The following is a 19,470-nucleotide window of genomic DNA, read 5'->3' on the forward strand; positions in this document are numbered from 1 at the left end:
TAATTTGATGGAAATGGGGTAGCAGTTGACATTCAAATATATATAAACAAATGCTTGCTGATTACAACTTCAAAGACCATAACATTTCCAAAACATAAAATGCTGAAATCTAAATGTAATTTACATAATGTGCATTCAGAAAGAGAACCAGTTTAATGAGCCCATGGTTACTCTGGGAAAATGTCTATTTGTCTTGAGCTGTATTATCAGTGTGTGTCCCTGCGTCTCACCTGTCCTGCAGCCTGTCGACGGTTTCCTTGAGGCGGGCCCGCAGGTGTCTGATACACACCTCTTTCTGCTGCAGGGGTGTGAGGTACTGCTCTGGGGGAGGGGGGTGGATGCCATGGTTATCTTTACACGAGGTGTATGCCTTCATATGACGCCTTGGAGAGAGAGAGAGGAAACAGAGGACAGGTATAGAACCCATTACCTCCTGTAAGCCTCCTGTAAAGCCTCCTGTAAGCCTGCGGGCAGCGGTGGGTAAATCCATGATAAAGTGCAGTACACATTCTGCTGTTCTATGACGCCTGTGATGATGTCAGCGGGGAGAGTAGTAATGTCTTTGTTGTTGTAATATCCCAAAACGGACGTGGTCGTTTCACCAAGGATTAGAGCTTTTAAAAGGTCAATACATTCTTATAACAAGTTATAAGGCCTTAGAATAGCATGTCCTCATCGTTCAAAATACAACATGATCATAGGCTACTTTTCACTAGGCACTCATTCTCCCATGTAGAAGCACGATACCAACATGAGGCATAACTACCTTGGCTTAGGGCTCCATTCAATATGTATCACTGAAGATTCGCTGTACAGCATGTTTTTAATATTTTTATTTAACTAGGCAAGTCAGTTAAGAACAAATTCTTATTTTCAATGACAGTCTAGGAACAGTGGGTTAACTGCCTTGTTCAGGGGCAGAACGACAGATTTTTACCTTGTCAGCTCAGGGATTCGATCAAGTTACAGGTCTGTGAGAGCCAGAAATCTTGCTTGTTTGTAGGTGACCAAATACTTATTTTCCACCATAATTTGCAAATAAATTCATAAAAAAATCATACAATGTGATTTTCTGGATTTTTGTCTGTCATAGTTGAAGTGTACCTATGATGAAAATTACAGGCCTCTCTCATCTTTTTAAGTGGGAGAACTTGCACAATTGGTGGCTGACTAAATACGTTTTTTGCCCCACTGTATGTCGTTATAACACTGACCTATCACGGGCATCGAGCCCTGTCTTAAAGATTGATGCGGAGGCCATTTTGAATCTTACCCCTTGGTGGGGCTGCAGTCACTGCCCTTGCAGGAGCCAGAGTTAGTGCTGCTGCTGCTGAGAGAGGCATTGCCATGGGGATCTCTGTTGCTGACTGGGGCAGCTGTCCGTCTGTTCCAGAATGAGAGGGACATAGTTACTACATCATACAACACAGATACCAATGATCCGCTTAAACCAACAGTAATCACGGCCAAAACGTAATCATGCCCACAAAAAAAACACGAGACAGAACTTGCCAAGACATAAAAGGCATTCATGGAGGAAGACATACAGTTGAAGTCAGAAGTTTACATACACCTTGGCCAAATACATTTAAACTCAAGTTTGTCACAATTCCTGACATTTAATCCTAATAAAAAATCCCTGTTTTAGGTCATTTAGGATCACCAATTTATTTTAAGAACGTGAAATGTCAGAATAATAGTAGAGAGAATGATTTATTTCAGCTTTTATCTCTTTCATCACATTCCCAGTGGGAAGTTTACATACACTCAATTAGTATTTGGTAGCATTGCCTTTAAATTGTTTAACTTGGGTCAACCGTTTCTGGTAGCCTTCCACAAGCTTCCAATAATAATAAGTTGGGTGAATTTTGGCCCATTCCTCCTGACAGAGCTGGTGTAACTGAGTCAGGTTTGTAGGATCCTTGCTCGCACACACTTTTTCAGTTCTGCCCACAAATTTTCTATAGGATTGAGGTTGGGGCTTTGTGATTGCCAATCCAGTACATTGGCTTAATTGTCCTTAAAACATTTTGCCACAACTTTGGAAGTATGCTTGGGGTCATTGTCCATATGGAAGACCCATTTGCGACCAAGCTTTCACTTCCTGACTGATGTCTTGAGATGTTGCTTCAATATATCCACATAATGTTCCTCCTTCATGATGCCATTCATTTTGTGAAGTGCATCAGTCCCTCCTGCAGCAAAGCACCCCAACAACATGATGCTGCCACCCCCGTGCTTCACGGTTGGGATGGTGTTCTTCAGCTTGCAAGCTTCACCCAGTTCTATTTGTGTTTCATCAGACCAGAGGACATTTCTCCAAAAAGTACAATCTTTGTCCCCATGTGCAGTTGCAAACCGTAGTCTGGCTTTTTTATGGGGTTTTGGAGAAGGGGCTTCTTCCTTGCTGAGCAGCCTTTCAGGTTATGTCGATATAGGACGCATTTCCTTCCTGAGCAGTATGACGGCTGTGTGGTCCCATGGTGTTTATACTTGCGTACTATTGTTTGTACAGATGAACCTGGTACCTTCAGGCGTTTGGAAATTGCTCCCAAGGATGAACCAGACTTGTGGAGGTCTACAATGTTTTTTCTGAGGTCTTGGCTGATTTCTTTTGATTTTCCCATGATGTCAAGCAAAGAGGCACTGAGTTTGATGGTAGGCCTTGAAATACATCCACAGGTACACCTCCAATTGACTCAAATGATGTCAATTAGCCTATCAGAAGCTTCAACATAATTTTCTGGAATTTTCCAAGCTGTTTAAAAGGCACAGTCAACTTTGTGTATGTAAACTTCTGACCCACTGGAATTGTGATACAGTGAATTATAAGTGAAATAATCTGCCTGTAAACAATTGTTGGAAAAACTACTTGCGCCATGCACAAAGTAGAAGTCCTAACCGACTTGCCAAAACTATAGTTTGTTAACAAGAAATTTGTGCAGTGGTTGAAAAACTAGTTTTAATGACTCCAACATAAGTGTATGATAACCTCGGACTTCAACTGTAAATTATGTTCTGCAACACAGACCATTAAATTTGACTTTCTGAATGGATGAAAGCAAAAACAAAGCAGGACGTCAACATTGTCATCGATAATAAATGAGAAAGGTGAAAGGTTGTAATCCAGCCAACAACAGATCAGCTTGCGTGTGATGGTTTTAGAAAATACCTGGATTCAACCTACATGCCATGGACTTCGTAGCATAATGTTCCGTTGTTCTAACATACTAACATGTCTAGTGATATTCAATTATATATATTTTTTTTAAGTAAATCAGAAGATCCAATTAATATTCAAAAAATGTATATTCAACGACAAAGCATCTTGGCATTAAGACCAAATCCACGCCTAGGGAACAGAGAGCGATAACAAAGAGACAATGAGAGAGGAGGGATAGAGGGAGTGATAGAGAGAGAGGCATATAGAGAGAGGGCTAGAGAGAGAGGGCTAGAGAGAGAGGGCTAGAGAGAGAGGGCTAGAGAGAGAGGGCTAGAGAGAGAGGGCTAGAGAGAGAGGGATAGAGAGAGAGGGCTAGAGAGAGAGGGATAGAGAGAGAGGGATAGAGAGAGGGCTAGAGAGAGAGGGCTAGAGAGAGAGGGCTAGAGAGAGAGGGCTAGAGAGAGAGGGCTAGAGAGAGAGGGATAGAGAGAGAGGGATAGAGAGAGAGGGCTAGAGAGAGAGGGATAGAGAGAGAGGGATAGAGAGAGGGCTAGAGAGAGAGGGCTAGAGAGAGAGGGCTAGAGAGAGAGGGCTAGAGAGAGAGGGCTAGAGAGAGAGGGATAGAGAGAGAGGGATAGAGAGAGAGGGCTAGAGAGAGAGGGAGAGAGAAAGAGGGAGAGAGAGAGAAGGATAGAGAGAGAAGGATAGAGAGAGAGGGCTAGAGAGAGAGGGCTAGAGAGAGAGGGAGAGAGAGGGATAGAGAGAGAGGGATAGAGAGAGAGGGATAGAGAGAGAGGGCTAGAGAGAGAGGGATAGAGAGAGAGGGATAGAGAGAGAGGGCTAGAGAGAGAGGGAGAGAGAGAGGGCTAGAGAGAGAGGGCTAGAGAGAAAGGCATATAGAGAGAGGGCTAGAGAGAGAGGGCTAGAGAGAGAGGGCTAGAGAGAGAGGGATAGAGAGAGAGGGATAGAGAGAGAGGGCTAGAGAGAGATGGAGAGAGAAAGAGGGAGAGAGAGATAAGGATAGAGAGAGAGGGCTAGAGAGAGAGGGCTAGAGAGAGAGGGAGAGAGAGGGATAGAGAGAGAGGGATATAGAGAGAGGGCTAGAGAGAGAGGGCTAGAGAGAGGGAGAGAAAGGCATATGGAGAGAGGGATAGAGAGAGAGAGCGAGAGGGAGGGAGAGAAAGAAAGAGAGAGGTGTATGTATATACAGTGCCTTGCGAAAGTATTCGGCCCCCTTGAACTTTGCGACCTTTTGCCACATTTCAGGCTTCAAACATAAAGATATAAAACTGTATTTTTTTTGTGAAGAATCAACAACAAGTGGGACACAATCATGAAGTGGAACGACATTTATTGGATATTTAAAACTTTTTTAACAAATCAAAAACTGAAAAATTGGGCGTGCAAAATTATTCAGCCCCCTTAAGTTAATACTTTGTAGCGCCACCTTTTGCTGCGATTACAGCTGTAAGTCGCTTGGGGTATGTCTCTATCAGTTTTGCACATCGAGAGACTGACATTATTTCCCATTCCTCCTTGCAAAACAGCTCGAGCTCAGTGAGGTTGGATGGAGAGCATTTGTGAACAGCAGTTTTTAGTTCTTTCCACAGATTCTCGATTGGATTCAGGTCTGGACTTTGACTTGGCCATTCTAACACCTGGATATGTTTATTTTTGAACCATTCCATTGTAGATTTTGCTTTATGTTTTGGATCATTGTCTTGTTGGAAGACAAATCTCCGTCCCAGTCTCAGGTCTTTTGCAGACTCCATCAGGTTTTCTTCCAGAATGGTCCTGTATTTGGCTCCATCCATCTTCCCATCAATTTTAACCATCTTCCCTGTCCCTGCTGAAGAAAAGCAGGCCCAAACCATGATGCTGCCACCACCATGTTTGACAGTGGGGATGGTGTGTTCAGGGTGATGAGCTGTGTTGCTTTTACGCCAAACATAACGTTTTGCATTGTTGCCAAAAAGTTCAATTTTGGTTTCATCTGACCAGAGCACCTTCTTCCACATGTTTGGTGTGTCTCCCACGTGGCTTGTGGCAAACTCTAAACGACACTTTTTATGGATATCTTTAAGAAATGGCTTTCTTCTTGCCACTCTTCCATAAAGGCCAGATTTGTGCAATATACGACTGATTGTTGTCCTATGGACAGAGTCTCCCACCTCAGCTGTAGATCTCTGCAGTTCATCCAGAGTGATCATGGGCCTCTTGGCTGCATCTCTGATCAGTCTTCTCCTTGTATGAGCTGAAAGTTTAGAGGGACGGCCAGGTCTTGGTAGATTTGCAGTGGTCTGATACTCCTTCCATTTCAATATTATCGCTTGCACTGTGCTCCTTGGGATGTTTAAAGCTTGGGAAATCTTTTTGTATCCAAATCCGGCTTTAAACTTCTTCACAACAGTATCTCGGACCTGCCTGGTGTGTTCCTTGTTCTTCATGATGCTCTCTGCGCTTTTAACGGACCTCTGAGACTATCACAGTGCAGGTGCATTTATACGGAGACTTGATTACACACAGGTGGATTGTATTTATCATCATTAGTCATTTACGTCAACATTGGATCATTCAGAGATCCTCACTGAACTTCTGGAGAGAGTTTGCTGCACTGAAAGTAAAGGGGCTGAATAATTTTGCACGCCCAATTTTTCAGTTTTTGATTTGTTAAAAAAGTTTTAAATATCCAATAAATGTCGTTCCACTTCATGATTGTGTCCCACTTGTTGTTGATTCTTCACAAAAAAAATACAGTTTTATATCTTTATGTTTGAAGCCTGAAATGTGGCAAAAGGTCGCAAAGTTCAAGGGGGCCGAATACTTTCGCAAGGCACTGTATAGAGAGAGGGATAGAGAAAGAGAGAGAGAGAGAGAGAGAGAGAGAGAGAGAGAGAGAGAGAGAGAGAGAGAGAGAGAGAGAGAGAGGGGGGTGTATATATATAGAGAGAGAGGGATAGAGAAAGAGAGAGAGGTATATATATATATATATATATATAGAGAGAGAGAGGGAGAGGTGTATATATAGAGAGAGAGAGGAAGAGTTGTGCTGACCGACAGTGCCGCTCCGGAGACTTGGCAGTGAGATATCCTCGATCCGTTGGGCGCATTGAAACCATAAAGCCTGTCTCCATTGGAATGTAGTCTAGCTCTATAAACCTGCAGTAGTCAAACCTGACCAAAGACAACAGGCTGATACGGTGAGGTGGTGTTGATAGTGGTGTCTGTGAGACTGAGATGCAGGCTAGAACCAAGTGACCAACATCAATAGTACTTAGGACTTATACCCTGTGTTGGCCAAACACGTCGACCATGGTCATCATGGGATAAGTAAAGGGAACACCCCTAGTCTGATAGGGAGAATCTTTAAAGTCATTAAAGACTGTGGCCTGGGTTGTTCAGAGCAGAAGCATTGGTTAATAGTGGATTCAAGTATTACCGCTCCTTTAAAACTGGCTCATTATAATATATTCTTTAGGCCTGGGAGATACCTTCACACTGGTTAAGTGTACATACATCAGCTTTGTTATTTTATGAGAAAGATCGAAGGCAGAGAAACAACTACTAACGATGAACTTGCCCAGTCGAGGTCTGCTATAGGCTAACAGGGCATCTGAAGAGGACTTCACCTCAACATTATTCTCCTTAACGAAGACATGATTAAACCATGATTAATGGTAATCAAACCATGATTAAGACATGCTGACATGGCGAACATATGTCTGGTCCACTTCTCACTCTGTTCCTACCTGTCCCTCTCTCAGCACGAAAGGTGAGCCTTTTAATTCTGCAGTTGCATCAGAGCTGAAAATATCCCTAGGCTGCATTATTCTCATCCCAAAGTCACACCAAAAATATGCTTGTAATACCTGGGTAAATTCTTACCTCACATAACCTGTAAGAAGAAAAACACACACAGCAAAAACAACTAACTAAAAAGTCATCAGAATTAAAAAGAAAAAAAGAAATAAAATCTCCCCAAAACATTTGATGTATTAACTTCTGTTGAAATTATATTCATGTACAGGTAACTGCCAAAATAAAGGAAACCCCAACATAGTGTCTTAATGGGGTCGTTGGGTCACCACCAGCCAGAACAGCTTCAATGCACCTCGGCATAGATTCTACAAGTGTCTGGAACTCTATTGGAGAGATGAGACACCATTTCTTCCAGGAGAAATTCCCATCATTTGGTGTTTTGTTGATGGTGGTGGAAAACACTGTCTCGGTCGCCGTTCCAGAATCTTCCAGAAGTGTTCAATTGGGTTTAGATCTGGTGACTGAGACGGCCACGGCATAGGGTTTACATCGTTTTCATCAAACCATTCAGTGACCACTCGTGCCCTGTGGATGGGGGCATTGCCAAAATAATGGCCTGCCCAGCATTTGTAAGCATGATGAGATGCTTATGGCTTTATTAACCTGCTTGGAAGCACCTGCTTTAAATATACTTTGTTTCCCTCATTTACTCAAGTGTTTCCTTTATTTTGGCAGTTACATGTCGTTTTCCATGCTATTAGTGAGGGGAAGGGGCACTGTGATGGTCAACTCCTGTACCGTATTCATCTGTTACTGTTGACCAATTGGTCGATTTACTAATGACAGCCAATTAAACAAAGCAATCAAAGGCTGTCTGTTATCTAGGAGGACAGGGGTTTTGCCCAATCACTGGCTTCCAGACTGGGTGGGAGGAGATAAGCAAAACAGATATGACAGATATAGCAGCCTGGGGATTGTAGGAAGGGTCAGGATAGGGTATGACAGGTTGTGACGAAGGCCAACAGCATACAAACAGAAAACACGGTCAAGCTGAGGAGAGCAGTGGAAGCAAGCCTGGAAAGAAAGGTAGAACATGTCAAATATATAGACAAAATAAGGGGTTTGGCACAACTGGAGTCCACCATTACATGTCCAGCTATGTTTATAGCATTTTGTGACATCTGCTGATATGAAAATGGCTTTAGAAATACATTTGATTGATTACATCTCTTCTCCTTTGAGATGGACCCTGGTTGGTAAGTGGTGTGAGGAAGGCTGGTGTTATTATGTGTAGGAAGGCTGGGTGCTATAAGAGAAGGCTGGTGTTATTATGTGTAGGAAGGCTTGGTGGTATAAGAGAAGGCTGGGTGGTATAAGAGAAGGCTGGGTGGTATAAGAGAAGGCCGGGTGGTATAAGAGAAGGCTGGGTGGTATAAGAGAAGGCTGGGTGGTATAAGAGAAGGCTGGGTGCTATAAGAGAAGGCTGGGCGGTATAAGAGAAGGCTGGGTGGTATAAGAGAAGGCTGGGTGGTATAAGAGAAGGCTGGATGGTATAAGAGAAGGCTGGGTGCTATAAGAGAAGGCTGGGTGGTATAAGAGAAGGCTGGGTGGTATAAGAGAAGGCTGGATGGTATAAGAGAAGGCTGGGTGCTATAAGAGAAGGCTGGGCGGTATAAGAGAAGGCCGGGTGGTATAAGAGAAGGCTGGGTGCTATAAGAGAAGGCTGGGTGGTATAAGAGAAGGCTGGATGGTATAAGAGAAGGCTGGTGTTATTATGTGTAGGAAGGCTGGGTGTTATAAGAGAAGGCTGGATGCTATAAGAGAAGGCTGGGTGGTATAAGAGAAGGCTGGGTGCTATAAGAGAAGGCTGGGTGCTATAAGAGAAGGCTGGGTGCTATAAGAGAAGGCTGGGTGCTATAAGAGAAGGCTGGGTGGTATAAGAGAAGGCTGGATGCTATAAGAGAAGGCTGGGTGGTATAAGAGAAGGCTGGATGGTATAAGAGAAGGCTGGGTGCTATAAGAGAAGGCTGGATGCTATAAGAGAAGGCTGGGTGGTATAAGAGAAGGCTGGATGGTATAAGAGAAGGCTGGGTGCTATAAGAGAAGGCTGGGTGCTATAAGAGAAGGCTGGGTGCTATAAGAGAAGGCTGGGTGGTATAAGAGAAGGCTGGATGGTATAAGAGAAGGCTGGGTGCTATAAGAGAAGGCTGGGTGGTATAAGAGAAGGCTGGATGGTATAAGAGAAGGCTGGGTGCTATAAGAGAAGGCTGGGTGCTATAAGAGAAGGCTGGGTGCTATAAGAGAAGGCTGGGTGGTATAAGAGAAGGCTGGATGGTATAAGAGAAGGCTGGGTGCTATAAGAGAAGGCTGGGTGCTATAAGAGAAGGCCGGGTGGTATAAGAGAAGGCTGGGTGCTATAGGAGAAGGCTGGGTGGTATAAGAGAAGGCTGGATGGTATAAGAGAAGGCTGGGTGGTATAAGAGAAGGCTGGGTGGTATAAGAGAAGGCTGGGTGGTATAAGAGAAGGCTGGTGTTATTATGTGTAGGAAGGCTGGGTTCTATAAGGGAAGGCTGGGTGGTATAAGAGAAGGCTGGGTGGTCTAAGAGAAGGCTGGGTGGTATTATGTGTAGGAAGGCTGGGTGCTATAAGAGAAGGCCGGGTGGTATAAGAGAAGGCTGGGTGGTATAAGAGAAGGCCGGGTGGTATAAGAGAAGGCTGGGTGGTATAAGAGAAGGCTGGGTGGTATAAGAGAAGGCTGGGTGCTATAAGAGAAGGCTGGGCGGTATAAGAGAAGGCTGGGTGGTATAAGAGAAGGCTGGGTGGTATAAGAGAAGGCTGGATGGTATAAGAGAAGGCTGGGTGCTATAAGAGAAGGCTGGGTGGTATAAGAGAAGGCTGGGTGGTATAAGAGAAGGCTGGATGGTATAAGAGAAGGCTGGGTGCTATAAGAGAAGGCTGGGCGGTATAAGAGAAGGCCGGGTGGTATAAGAGAAGGCTGGGTGCTATAAGAGAAGGCTGGGTGGTATAAGAGAAGGCTGGATGGTATAAGAGAAGGCTGGTGTTATTATGTGTAGGAAGGCTGGGTGTTATAAGAGAAGGCTGGATGCTATAAGAGAAGGCTGGGTGGTATAAGAGAAGGCTGGGTGCTATAAGAGAAGGCTGGGTGCTATAAGAGAAGGCTGGGTGCTATAAGAGAAGGCTGGGTGCTATAAGAGAAGGCTGGGTGGTATAAGAGAAGGCTGGATGCTATAAGAGAAGGCTGGGTGGTATAAGAGAAGGCTGGATGGTATAAGAGAAGGCTGGGTGCTATAAGAGAAGGCTGGATGCTATAAGAGAAGGCTGGGTGGTATAAGAGAAGGCTGGATGGTATAAGAGAAGGCTGGGTGCTATAAGAGAAGGCTGGGTGCTATAAGAGAAGGCTGGGTGCTATAAGAGAAGGCTGGGTGGTATAAGAGAAGGCTGGATGGTATAAGAGAAGGCTGGGTGCTATAAGAGAAGGCTGGGTGGTATAAGAGAAGGCTGGATGGTATAAGAGAAGGCTGGGTGCTATAAGAGAAGGCTGGGTGCTATAAGAGAAGGCTGGGTGCTATAAGAGAAGGCTGGGTGGTATAAGAGAAGGCTGGATGGTATAAGAGAAGGCTGGGTGCTATAAGAGAAGGCTGGGTGCTATAAGAGAAGGCCGGGTGGTATAAGAGAAGGCTGGGTGCTATAAGAGAAGGCTGGGTGGTATAAGAGAAGGCTGGATGGTATAAGAGAAGGCTGGGTGGTATAAGAGAAGGCTGGGTGGTATAAGAGAAGGCTGGGTGGTATAAGAGAAGGCTGGTGTTATTATGTGTAGGAAGGCTGGGTTCTATAAGGGAAGGCTGGGTGGTATAAGAGAAGGCTGGGTGGTATAAGAGAAGGCTGGGTGGTATTATGTGTAGGAAGGCTGGGTGCTATAAGAGAAGGCCGGGTGGTATAAGAGAAGGCTGGGTGGTATTATGTGTAGGAAGGCTGGGTGCTATAAGAGAAGGCCGGGTGCTATAAGAGAAGGCTGGGTGGTATTATGTGTAATAAGGCTGGGTTCTATAAGGGAAGGCTGGGTGGTATTATGTGTAGGAAGGCTGGGTGCTATAAGAGAAGGCTGGGTGGTATAAGAGAAGGCTGGGTGGTATAAGAGAAGGCTGGGTGGTACTATGTGTAATAAGGTTGGGTTCTATAAGAGAAGGCTGGGTGGTACTATGTGTAATAAGGTTGGGTTCTATAAGAGAAGGCTGGTGTTATTATGTGTAATAAGGCTGGGTTCTATAAGGGAAGGCTGGGTGGTATTATGTGTAATAAGGCTGGGTTCTATAAGGGAAGGCTGGGTGGTATTATGTGTAATAAGGCTGGGTTCTATAAGAGAAGGCTGGTGTTATTATGTGTAATAAGGCTGGGTTCTATAAGGGAAGGCTGGGTGGTATTATGTGTAGGAAGGCTGGGTGCTATAAGAGAAGGCCGGGTGCTATAAGAGAAGGCTGGTGTTATTATGTGTAGGAAGGCTGGGTGCTATAAGAGAAGGCTGGGTGGTACTATGTGTAGGAAGGCTGGGTGGTATAAGAGAAGGCTGGGTGGTATAAGAGAAGGCTGGGTGGTATAAGAGAAGGCTGGGTGCTATAAGAGAAGGCTGGGTGGTATTATGTGTAATAAGGCTGGGTTCTATAAGAGAAGGCTGGGTGGTATTATGTGTAATAAGGCTGGGTTCTATAAGAGAAGGCTGGGTGGTATTATGTGTAATAAGGCTGGGTTCTATAAGGGAAGGCTGGGTGGTATTATGTGTAATAAGGCTGGGTTCTATAAGGGAAGGCTGGGTGGTATTATGTGTAGGAAGGCTGGGTGCTATAAGAGAAGGCCGGGTGCTATAAGAGAAGGCCGGGTGGTATAAGAGAAGGCTGGGTGGTATTATGTGTAATAAGGCTGGGTTCTATAAGAGAAGGCTGGGTGGTATTATGTGTAGGAAGGCTGGGTTCTATAAGAGAAGGCTGGGTGGTATTATGTGTAGGAAGGCTGGGTGGTATTATGTGTAATAAGGCTGGGTTCTATAAGAGAAGGCTGGGTGGTATTATGTGTAATAAGGCTGGGTTCTATAAGGGAAGGCTGGGTGGTATTATGTGTAATAAGGCTGGGTTCTATAAGAGAAGGCTGGGTGGTATTATGTGTAATAAGGCTGGGTTCTATAAGGGAAGGCTGGGTGGTATTATGTGTAATAAGGCTGGGTTCTATAAGGGAAGGCTGGGTGGTATTATGTGTAATAAGGCTGGGTTCTATAAGAGAAGGCTGGGTGGTATTATGTGTAATAAGGCTGGGTTCTATAAGGGAAGGCTGGGTGGTATTATGTGTAATAAGGCTGGGTTCTATAAGAGAAGGCTGGGTGGTATTATGTGTAATAAGGCTGGGTTCTATAAGGGAAGGCTGGGTGGTATTATGTGTAATAAGGCTGGGTTCTATAAGGGAAGGCTGGGTGGTATTATGTGTAATAAGGCTGGGTTCTATAAGAGAAGGCTGGGTGGTATTATGTGTAATAAGGCTGGGTTCTATAAGAGAAGACTGGGTGGTATTATGTGTAGGAAGGCTGGGTGCTATAAGAGAAGGCCGGGTGCTATAAGAGAAGGCCGGGTGGTATAAGAGAAGGCTGGGTGGTATAAGAGAAGGCCGGGTGGTATAAGAGAAGGCCGGGTGGTATAAGAGAAGGCCGGGTGGTATAAGAGAAGTCTGGGTGGTATAAGAGAAGGCTGTGTGGTATAAGAGAAGGCTGGGTGCTATAAGAGAAGGCTGGGTGCTATAAGAGAAGGCTGGGTGCTATAAGAGAAGGCTGGGTGGTATAAGAGAAGGCTGGATGGTATAAGAGAAGGCTGGGTGCTATAAGAGAAGGCTGGGTGCTATAAGAGAAGGCCGGGTGGTATAAGAGAAGGCTGGGTGCTATAAGAGAAGGCTGGGTGGTATAAGAGAAGGCTGGATGGTATAAGAGAAGGCTGGGTGGTATAAGAGAAGGCTGGGTGGTATAAGAGAAGGCTGGGTGGTATAAGAGAAGGCTGGTGTTATTATGTGTAGGAAGGCTGGGTTCTATAAGGGAAGGCTGGGTGGTATAAGAGAAGGCTGGGTGGTCTAAGAGAAGGCTGGGTGGTATTATGTGTAGGAAGGCTGGGTGCTATAAGAGAAGGCCGGGTGGTATAAGAGAAGGCTGGGTGGTATAAGAGAAGGCCGGGTGGTATAAGAGAAGGCTGGGTGGTATAAGAGAAGGCTGGGTGGTATAAGAGAAGGCTGGGTGGTATAAGAGAAGGCTGGATGGTATAAGAGAAGGCTGGGTGCTATAAGAGAAGGCTGGGTGGTATAAGAGAAGGCTGGGTGGTATAAGAGAAGGCTGGATGGTATAAGAGAAGGCTGGGTGCTATAAGAGAAGGCTGGGCGGTATAAGAGAAGGCCGGGTGGTATAAGAGAAGGCTGGGTGCTATAAGAGAAGGCTGGGTGGTATAAGAGAAGGCTGGATGGTATAAGAGAAGGCTGGTGTTATTATGTGTAGGAAGGCTGGGTGTTATAAGAGAAGGCTGGATGCTATAAGAGAAGGCTGGGTGGTATAAGAGAAGGCTGGGTGCTATAAGAGAAGGCTGGGTGCTATAAGAGAAGGCTGGGTGCTATAAGAGAAGGCTGGGTGCTATAAGAGAAGGCTGGGTGGTATAAGAGAAGGCTGGATGCTATAAGAGAAGGCTGGGTGGTATAAGAGAAGGCTGGATGGTATAAGAGAAGGCTGGGTGCTATAAGAGAAGGCTGGATGCTATAAGAGAAGGCTGGGTGGTATAAGAGAAGGCTGGATGGTATAAGAGAAGGCTGGGTGCTATAAGAGAAGGCTGGGTGCTATAAGAGAAGGCTGGGTGCTATAAGAGAAGGCTGGGTGGTATAAGAGAAGGCTGGATGGTATAAGAGAAGGCTGGGTGCTATAAGAGAAGGCTGGGTGGTATAAGAGAAGGCTGGATGGTATAAGAGAAGGCTGGGTGCTATAAGAGAAGGCTGGGTGCTATAAGAGAAGGCTGGGTGCTATAAGAGAAGGCTGGGTGGTATAAGAGAAGGCTGGATGGTATAAGAGAAGGCTGGGTGCTATAAGAGAAGGCTGGGTGCTATAAGAGAAGGCCGGGTGGTATAAGAGAAGGCTGGGTGCTATAAGAGAAGGCTGGGTGGTATAAGAGAAGGCTGGATGGTATAAGAGAAGGCTGGGTGGTATAAGAGAAGGCTGGGTGGTATAAGAGAAGGCTGGGTGGTATAAGAGAAGGCTGGTGTTATTATGTGTAGGAAGGCTGGGTTCTATAAGGGAAGGCTGGGTGGTATAAGAGAAGGCTGGGTGGTATAAGAGAAGGCTGGGTGGTATTATGTGTAGGAAGGCTGGGTGCTATAAGAGAAGGCCGGGTGGTATAAGAGAAGGCTGGGTGGTATTATGTGTAGGAAGGCTGGGTGCTATAAGAGAAGGCCGGGTGCTATAAGAGAAGGCTGGGTGGTATTATGTGTAATAAGGCTGGGTTCTATAAGGGAAGGCTGGGTGGTATTATGTGTAGGAAGGCTGGGTGCTATAAGAGAAGGCTGGGTGGTATAAGAGAAGGCTGGGTGGTATAAGAGAAGGCTGGGTGGTACTATGTGTAATAAGGTTGGGTTCTATAAGAGAAGGCTGGGTGGTACTATGTGTAATAAGGTTGGGTTCTATAAGAGAAGGCTGGTGTTATTATGTGTAATAAGGCTGGGTTCTATAAGGGAAGGCTGGGTGGTATTATGTGTAATAAGGCTGGGTTCTATAAGGGAAGGCTGGGTGGTATTATGTGTAATAAGGCTGGGTTCTATAAGAGAAGGCTGGTGTTATTATGTGTAATAAGGCTGGGTTCTATAAGGGAAGGCTGGGTGGTATTATGTGTAGGAAGGCTGGGTGCTATAAGAGAAGGCCGGGTGCTATAAGAGAAGGCTGGTGTTATTATGTGTAGGAAGGCTGGGTGCTATAAGAGAAGGCTGGGTGGTACTATGTGTAGGAAGGCTGGGTGGTATAAGAGAAGGCTGGGTGGTATAAGAGAAGGCTGGGTGGTATAAGAGAAGGCTGGGTGCTATAAGAGAAGGCTGGGTGGTATTATGTGTAATAAGGCTGGGTTCTATAAGAGAAGGCTGGGTGGTATTATGTGTAATAAGGCTGGGTTCTATAAGAGAAGGCTGGGTGGTATTATGTGTAATAAGGCTGGGTTCTATAAGGGAAGGCTGGGTGGTATTATGTGTAATAAGGCTGGGTTCTATAAGGGAAGGCTGGGTGGTATTATGTGTAGGAAGGCTGGGTGCTATAAGAGAAGGCCGGGTGCTATAAGAGAAGGCCGGGTGGTATAAGAGAAGGCTGGGTGGTATTATGTGTAATAAGGCTGGGTTCTATAAGAGAAGGCTGGGTGGTATTATGTGTAGGAAGGCTGGGTTCTATAAGAGAAGGCTGGGTGGTATTATGTGTAGGAAGGCTGGGTGGTATTATGTGTAATAAGGCTGGGTTCTATAAGAGAAGGCTGGGTGGTATTATGTGTAATAAGGCTGGGTTCTATAAGGGAAGGCTGGGTGGTATTATGTGTAATAAGGCTGGGTTCTATAAGAGAAGGCTGGGTGGTATTATGTGTAATAAGGCTGGGTTCTATAAGGGAAGGCTGGGTGGTATTATGTGTAATAAGGCTGGGTTCTATAAGGGAAGGCTGGGTGGTATTATGTGTAATAAGGCTGGGTTCTATAAGAGAAGGCTGGGTGGTATTATGTGTAATAAGGCTGGGTTCTATAAGAGAAGACTGGGTGGTATTATGTGTAGGAAGGCTGGGTGCTATAAGAGAAGGCCGGGTGCTATAAGAGAAGGCCGGGTGGTATAAGAGAAGGCTGGGTGGTATAAGAGAAGGCCGGGTGGTATAAGAGAAGGCCGGGTGGTATAAGAGAAGGCCGGGTGGTATAAGAGAAGTCTGGGTGGTATAAGAGAAGGCTGTGTGGTATAAGAGAAGGCTGGGTGGTATAAGACAAGGCCATGGTGCTATAAGAGAAGGCTGTGGAGGTACAAGTGAAGGCCGGGTGGTATAAGAGAAGGCCGTGTGGTATAAGAGAAGGCCGGGTGGTATAAGAGAAGGCCGTGTGCTATAAGAGAAGGCTGGGTGGTATAAGAGAAGGCTGGGTGGTATAAGAGAAGGCCGTGTGGTATAAGAGAAGGCCGTGGAGGTACAAGTGAAGGCCGGGTGGTATAAGAGAAGGCCGGTTGGTATAAGACAAGGCTGTGTGTGGAATACTCCTATACAGAATGGTTGCAAGAAGTGAGACGAGAATGTGGACAGAGACAATGCTCTTATAACTAACATACAGTAACTAACTGTGGTCCTGTTTGAAGTTGGTTTGAGATTGTCCAGCACTGTCACTTTAACCACAGCTGTACAGCACATTTACTGTTGTCAATCACCTCATCAAGCTATTGGCTATAATATTGGCAATGTCAGTGTACCACCCAATCTGTTTGGTGCATCTGAGGGTTTATCAGTGAATATCAGAGATCAATTGATCTCTGTCTGTCTGTCCAGCTATGACTACAGCACATCTCCTCCTCTCCATGTACAGCACATTCTAGTGGTTCTGCAGCTACAGCTACAGAGCATGCTCTCTGGGACAGTATAACAGAACTGTGTCTCACGCAGGGCGCGTCGGTAGGGGTACGGGTACGGGCGAGGAGGACGACGACAGCATTTGCTGCAAGCGGCGTTTGGGCTGCAGAGGATTCAGAGGGTTGAATCTGGGAAGAGAGACGAGAGACAGATTTCATGCTACCGCTGCTCTGTAGCTAGGACATTGCACATTAGTTATTCATTTAGGTGAAAGATCAATGTAAAGACATGGAGTGCAAGGTGACAGTACAGTAACACTTATGTTGAATAAATGAACTACTGACCAGATATTCACTCCATTTATAGAAACTCTACACACCACCACATTCACTTTAGCTAACAAAACAATTACATGGTCCAATCACTGTCAGATAAAAAGAGAGAAAAGCAAATCTCTCAAGTGCTGACACAATCATGACTGCAGAGGGAGGGAGGGACCGAGAGAGAGAGAGAGAGACACAGAGAGAGACACAGAGAGAGAGACAGAGAGAGAGAGAGAAACAGAGAGAAATGAGAGAGGGAGAGAGACAGAGAGGAACAGAGACGGAGAGACAGAGAGAGAGAGAGACAGAGAGAGAGAGAGAGAGAGAGAGAGACAGTGAGAGAGAGAGAGATAGTGAGAAAAAGAGAGAGAGCGAGAGAGAGGGAGGGAACGGAAGAGAGAGAGAGAGCGAGAGAGAGGGAGGGAACGGAAGAGAGAGAGAGAGAGAGAGAGAGAGAGAGAGAGAGAGAGAGAGAGAAGCATTGGCAGCTGATGGGACAGAAGCAAACGCTGAGCCTCAGCTCTCTCAGGAGATTATGAGCCCCTGTACTGTAGCAGTATAGACAAACACATGTTCACACTAGAGGTCGACCGATTAATCGGAATGGCCGATTAATTAGGGCCGATTTCAAGTTTACATAACAATCGGAAATCTGTATTTTTGGCCACCGATTTCCGATTATTATTATAATTTTTTTTTAATACCTTTTATTTAACTAGGCAAGTCAGTTAAGAACATATTCTTATTTTCAATGACGGCCTAGGAACTGTGGGTTAACTGCCTTGTTCAGGGGCAGAACGACAGATTTTCACCTTGTCAGCTCAGGGGTTCCAGTCCTGCAACCGAATGTAGTAGAAGCCAAGGTAAATTGCTAGCTAGCATTAAACTTATCTTATAACTACTGATCCAGTTTAGCAGGCAATATTAACCAGGTGAAATTGTGTCACTTCTATTGCGTTCATTGCACGCAGAGTCAGGGTATATGCAACAGTTTGGGCCGCCTGGCTCATTGCGAACTAATTTGCCAGAATTTTACGTAATTATGACATAACATTGAAGGTTGTGCAATGTAACAAGAATATTTAGACTTAGGGATGCCACCCGTTAGATAAAATACCGAACGGTTCAGTATTTCACTGAAATAATAAACGTTTTGTTTTCGAAATGATAGTTTCCGGATTCGATCATATTAATGACCAAAGGCTCGTATTTCTGTGTGTTATTATGTTATAATTAAGTCTGATTTGATAGAGCAGTCTGACTGAGCAGCAGCATCAAGCACAGCGCTGTTTATGACTTCAAGCCTATCAGCCTAATGGCTGGTGTAACCAATGTGAAATGGCTAGCTAGTTAGCTGGGTGTGCGCTAATACTGTATCAAACATCACTCGCTTTTAGATTTGGAGTAGTTATTCCCCTTGCTCTGCAAGGGCCGCGGCTTTTGTGGAGTGATGGGTAACGCTGCTTCGAGTGTGGCTGTTGTCGATGTGTTCCTGGTTCGAGCCCAGGTAGCGGCGAGGAGGGGGACGGAAGCTATACTGTTACACTGGCAAAACTAAAGTGCCTATAAGAACATCCAATAGTCAAAGGTACATGAAATACAAATGGTATAGAGAGAAATAGTCCTATAAATACTATATTAACTACAACCTAAAACCTCTTACCTTGGAATATTGAAGTCTCATGTTAAAAGGAACCACCAACTTTCATATGTTCTCATGTTCTGAGCAAGGAACTTAAACGTTAGCTTTTTTACATGGCACATTACTTTCTTCTCCAACACTTTGTTTTTACATTATTTAAACCAAATTGAACATGTTCCATTATTTATTTGAGGCTAAATTGATTTTATTGATGTTTTATATTAAGTTAAAAATAAGTGTTAATTCAGTATTGTTGTAATTGTCATCATTACAAAAAAAAATACAAAAAAATTTGGCCGATTAATCGATATCGGCTTTTTTGGTCCTCCAATAATCGATATCGGCTTTTTTGGTCCTCCAATAATCGATATCAGCGTTGGAAAATCATAGTCGGTCGACCTCTAGTTCACACACAACATTTAATATTCAAGGAGACTCCCCATCATTAGAAATGGTCCCTGGGTGGGACAGAACCATTATCTTCATCACTGACTATTTCTTGTGGGTGATAATAAGATGACAAAATAGAGGAGGTATGGAGAACAACAGAGAGATGCAAGAGAGAGAGGGGTTAAGTAAGAGGTTGACTAAGAGGTTAACTAAGAGGTTAACTAAGAGGTTGGCAAAGAGGTTGACTAAGAGGTTGACTACGAGGTTAACTAAGAGGTTGACTAAGAGGTTAACTAAGAGGTTGGCAAAGAGGTTGACCACGAGGTTAACTAAGAGGTTAACTAAGAGGTTAACTAAGAGGTTGGCAAAGAGGTTGACTAAGAGGTTGACTACGAGGTTAACTAAGAGTTTAACTAAGAGGTTGACTGAGAGGTTAACTAAGAGGTTGACTAAGAGGTTAACTAAGAGGTTGGCAAAGAGGTTGACTAAGAGGTTGACCACGAGGTTAACTAAGAGGTTGACTAAGAGGTTAACTAAGAGGTTGGCAAAGAGGTTGACTAAGAGGTTGACTACGAGGTTAACTAAGAGTTTAACTAAGA

General features: G+C 44.7%; 1 protein-coding gene across 4 annotated transcripts in view; it reads right to left on the reverse strand.

The window, feature by feature from the left end:
- Nucleotides 1-19,470, reverse strand: part of LOC110492644 (syntaphilin) — a 46,336-nt gene that overhangs the window by 4,285 nt on the left and 22,581 nt on the right. For 2 of the 4 annotated variants that reach the window (XM_090203891.1, XM_090203892.1), the window contains 3 exons: nucleotides 16,606-16,704; nucleotides 1,274-1,384; nucleotides 231-383 (listed from right to left, as the gene is read on the reverse strand). In XM_090203891.1, coding sequence (XP_090060017.1) covers nucleotides 231-383; nucleotides 1,274-1,384; nucleotides 16,606-16,704 — 363 coding nt within the window. Of the gene's footprint in view, nucleotides 1-230; nucleotides 384-1,273; nucleotides 1,385-6,217; nucleotides 6,610-16,605; nucleotides 16,705-19,470 lie in introns of those variants that run through there. The other 2 variants (XM_090203894.1, XM_090203893.1) reach the window with 2 other exon arrangements.

Source organism: Oncorhynchus mykiss, chromosome 16, assembly GCF_057628025.1.
Source record: "Oncorhynchus mykiss isolate SJ-2025 chromosome 16, ASM5762802v1, whole genome shotgun sequence".
Lineage (NCBI taxonomy): Eukaryota > Metazoa > Chordata > Actinopteri > Salmoniformes > Salmonidae > Oncorhynchus > Oncorhynchus mykiss.